Source organism: Lottia gigantea, assembly GCF_000327385.1.
Source record: "Lottia gigantea unplaced genomic scaffold LOTGIsca_30, whole genome shotgun sequence".
Classification (NCBI taxonomy): Eukaryota; Metazoa; Mollusca; class Gastropoda; family Lottiidae; genus Lottia; species Lottia gigantea.
In genome coordinates, this window is record NW_008708987.1 from 146302 (window position 1) to 148065 (window position 1764).

The 1764-nt window shown below is 34.2% G+C and overlaps 1 protein-coding gene across 1 annotated transcript in view; it reads left to right on the forward strand.

Annotated features, from left to right (window-relative positions):
* Window positions 1–1250: 1250 nt before the first annotated feature.
* The window catches only part of LOTGIDRAFT_161582 (hypothetical protein), a gene marked incomplete at both ends in the record, with an annotated part of 1001 nt that continues 487 nt past the window's right edge, over window positions 1251–1764 (forward strand). The window contains one exon of the mRNA XM_009057434.1: window positions 1251–1664. Coding sequence (XP_009055682.1) covers window positions 1251–1664 — 414 coding nt within the window. The remainder of the gene's footprint in view (window positions 1665–1764) is intronic.

The following is a 1764-nucleotide window of genomic DNA, read 5'->3' on the forward strand; positions in this document are numbered from 1 at the left end:
TAGACCTATTGTTGAAGATGTGCGGATCATAAAACCATCTGTTTAAATCACATTGTAGAATGAGTGCATCTATTTTGACATATACACTTAGGTTTTCTCATTTAGGATTGAACCATTCATCATATTTATAATAGAAAATTATCAGACATGTTCTTCCATTCAGAATATTGGCTTGCAGAAGTACTTTAGCCTCCAGCATTTTAGCTTAACAGCATGTAATAATCATGAAATTTTACTTGATAAAGCCTTCGTTATTTCCTTTCTCTAGTAACTTAACAGTCTGTTACGGAAGAGAGGGATATTATTTCTGAGAGAAATAAAAATTGAAAAATTGAACATGCAAGATGACATGTGAAGGAAATTGAAAGAACCTAATTTTTATTAGAAGAATAATGAAATATTTATAATGAAAGCATAGATAAGAACATTGGAACAAATTTTACACAATCCTTTATATTAAAGCAACATTTAGGAGTAGAGATCACATTAAATAATGGAAAATGTAAATTGTTGAAACCTTGTGTACAATAAAATCCAGTTATTGTATACCATATAAACTGATGATGACAATGTAAATTGTTGAAACCTTGTGTACAATAAAACCCAGGGGCAGTATTCTATATAAACTGATGATGACAATGTAAATTGTTGAATCCTTGTATACAATAACACCCAGGGGCAGTATTCTATATAAACTGATGATGACAATGTAAATTGTTGAATCCTTGTATACAATAACACCCAGGGGCAGTATTCTATATAAACTGATGGTGACAATGTAAATTGTTGAATCCTTGTATACAATAACACCCAGTTGTAGTATACCATATAAACTTATAATGACAACGTAAATTGTTGAAACGTTGTGTACAATAACACCTAGGAGTAGTATACTATTTAAACTGATGAAGACCATGTAAATTGTTGAAACTATGCATAGGCCCTGTAAAAATATAAAGCTGGGAATTAATGGGATTGTAAAGAGTTTTTTTTTTTAAGAATTCTATGTGTATTAGGGACACTGATAGCATCGTTTTGCACCAATCCAATTTCCAATCATACTTGACGAGGTCACAGTCAGTGTTTGATGACGTCACTAATCGCCATGGCCTTATGTGATACAAGCATAATTTGCTATTAGTGACGTCATCAAACACTTATTTTTGTGAAATAGACCTTTTCACGATAAAAGCCGCGCATGCGCATAAATACCCTTGAGTGGCAAGCCGTCTGTTTACATTCGATACAAGATGGCGTCCATCGATAAATTGAGAAAATTGAAACTAACTGATTTGAGAGTTCTTGCAATCGAGAAAGGGATAGATGCCAATGGTAAAAAGAAACAGGAGTTGATAGAAGACTTGTTAAACAGCCAGGTTCCAACTTCGGTTTTGACACCCGTACATAACCAGTCAACACCCGTCATCAATCCAACGCCAACCAAGTCTGCCACCAACGTCAACGATAAAGAGAACCTGCCTCCCTTTCATCGAGTCAAATATCTGCCGCAACTACCTTACGTAAAAGTTTTGTTTACGATGATTTACGATTTCCTGATAACGAGAGCAACAGAGTCAGGTGGAAGTGCTAATAATTTTAAAGGACTTGACAAGGCAGTCAAACACCATGATGCAGGAGACGTGAAAAACATTTCACATGCAAAGGTACGTAATCGTCCAACTAATATATGACATCAATTGTTTATGGTAGTAGATCTAGATCTTCAAAGCATAATGCTATGTAAATTACTTCTGTTAATATGGT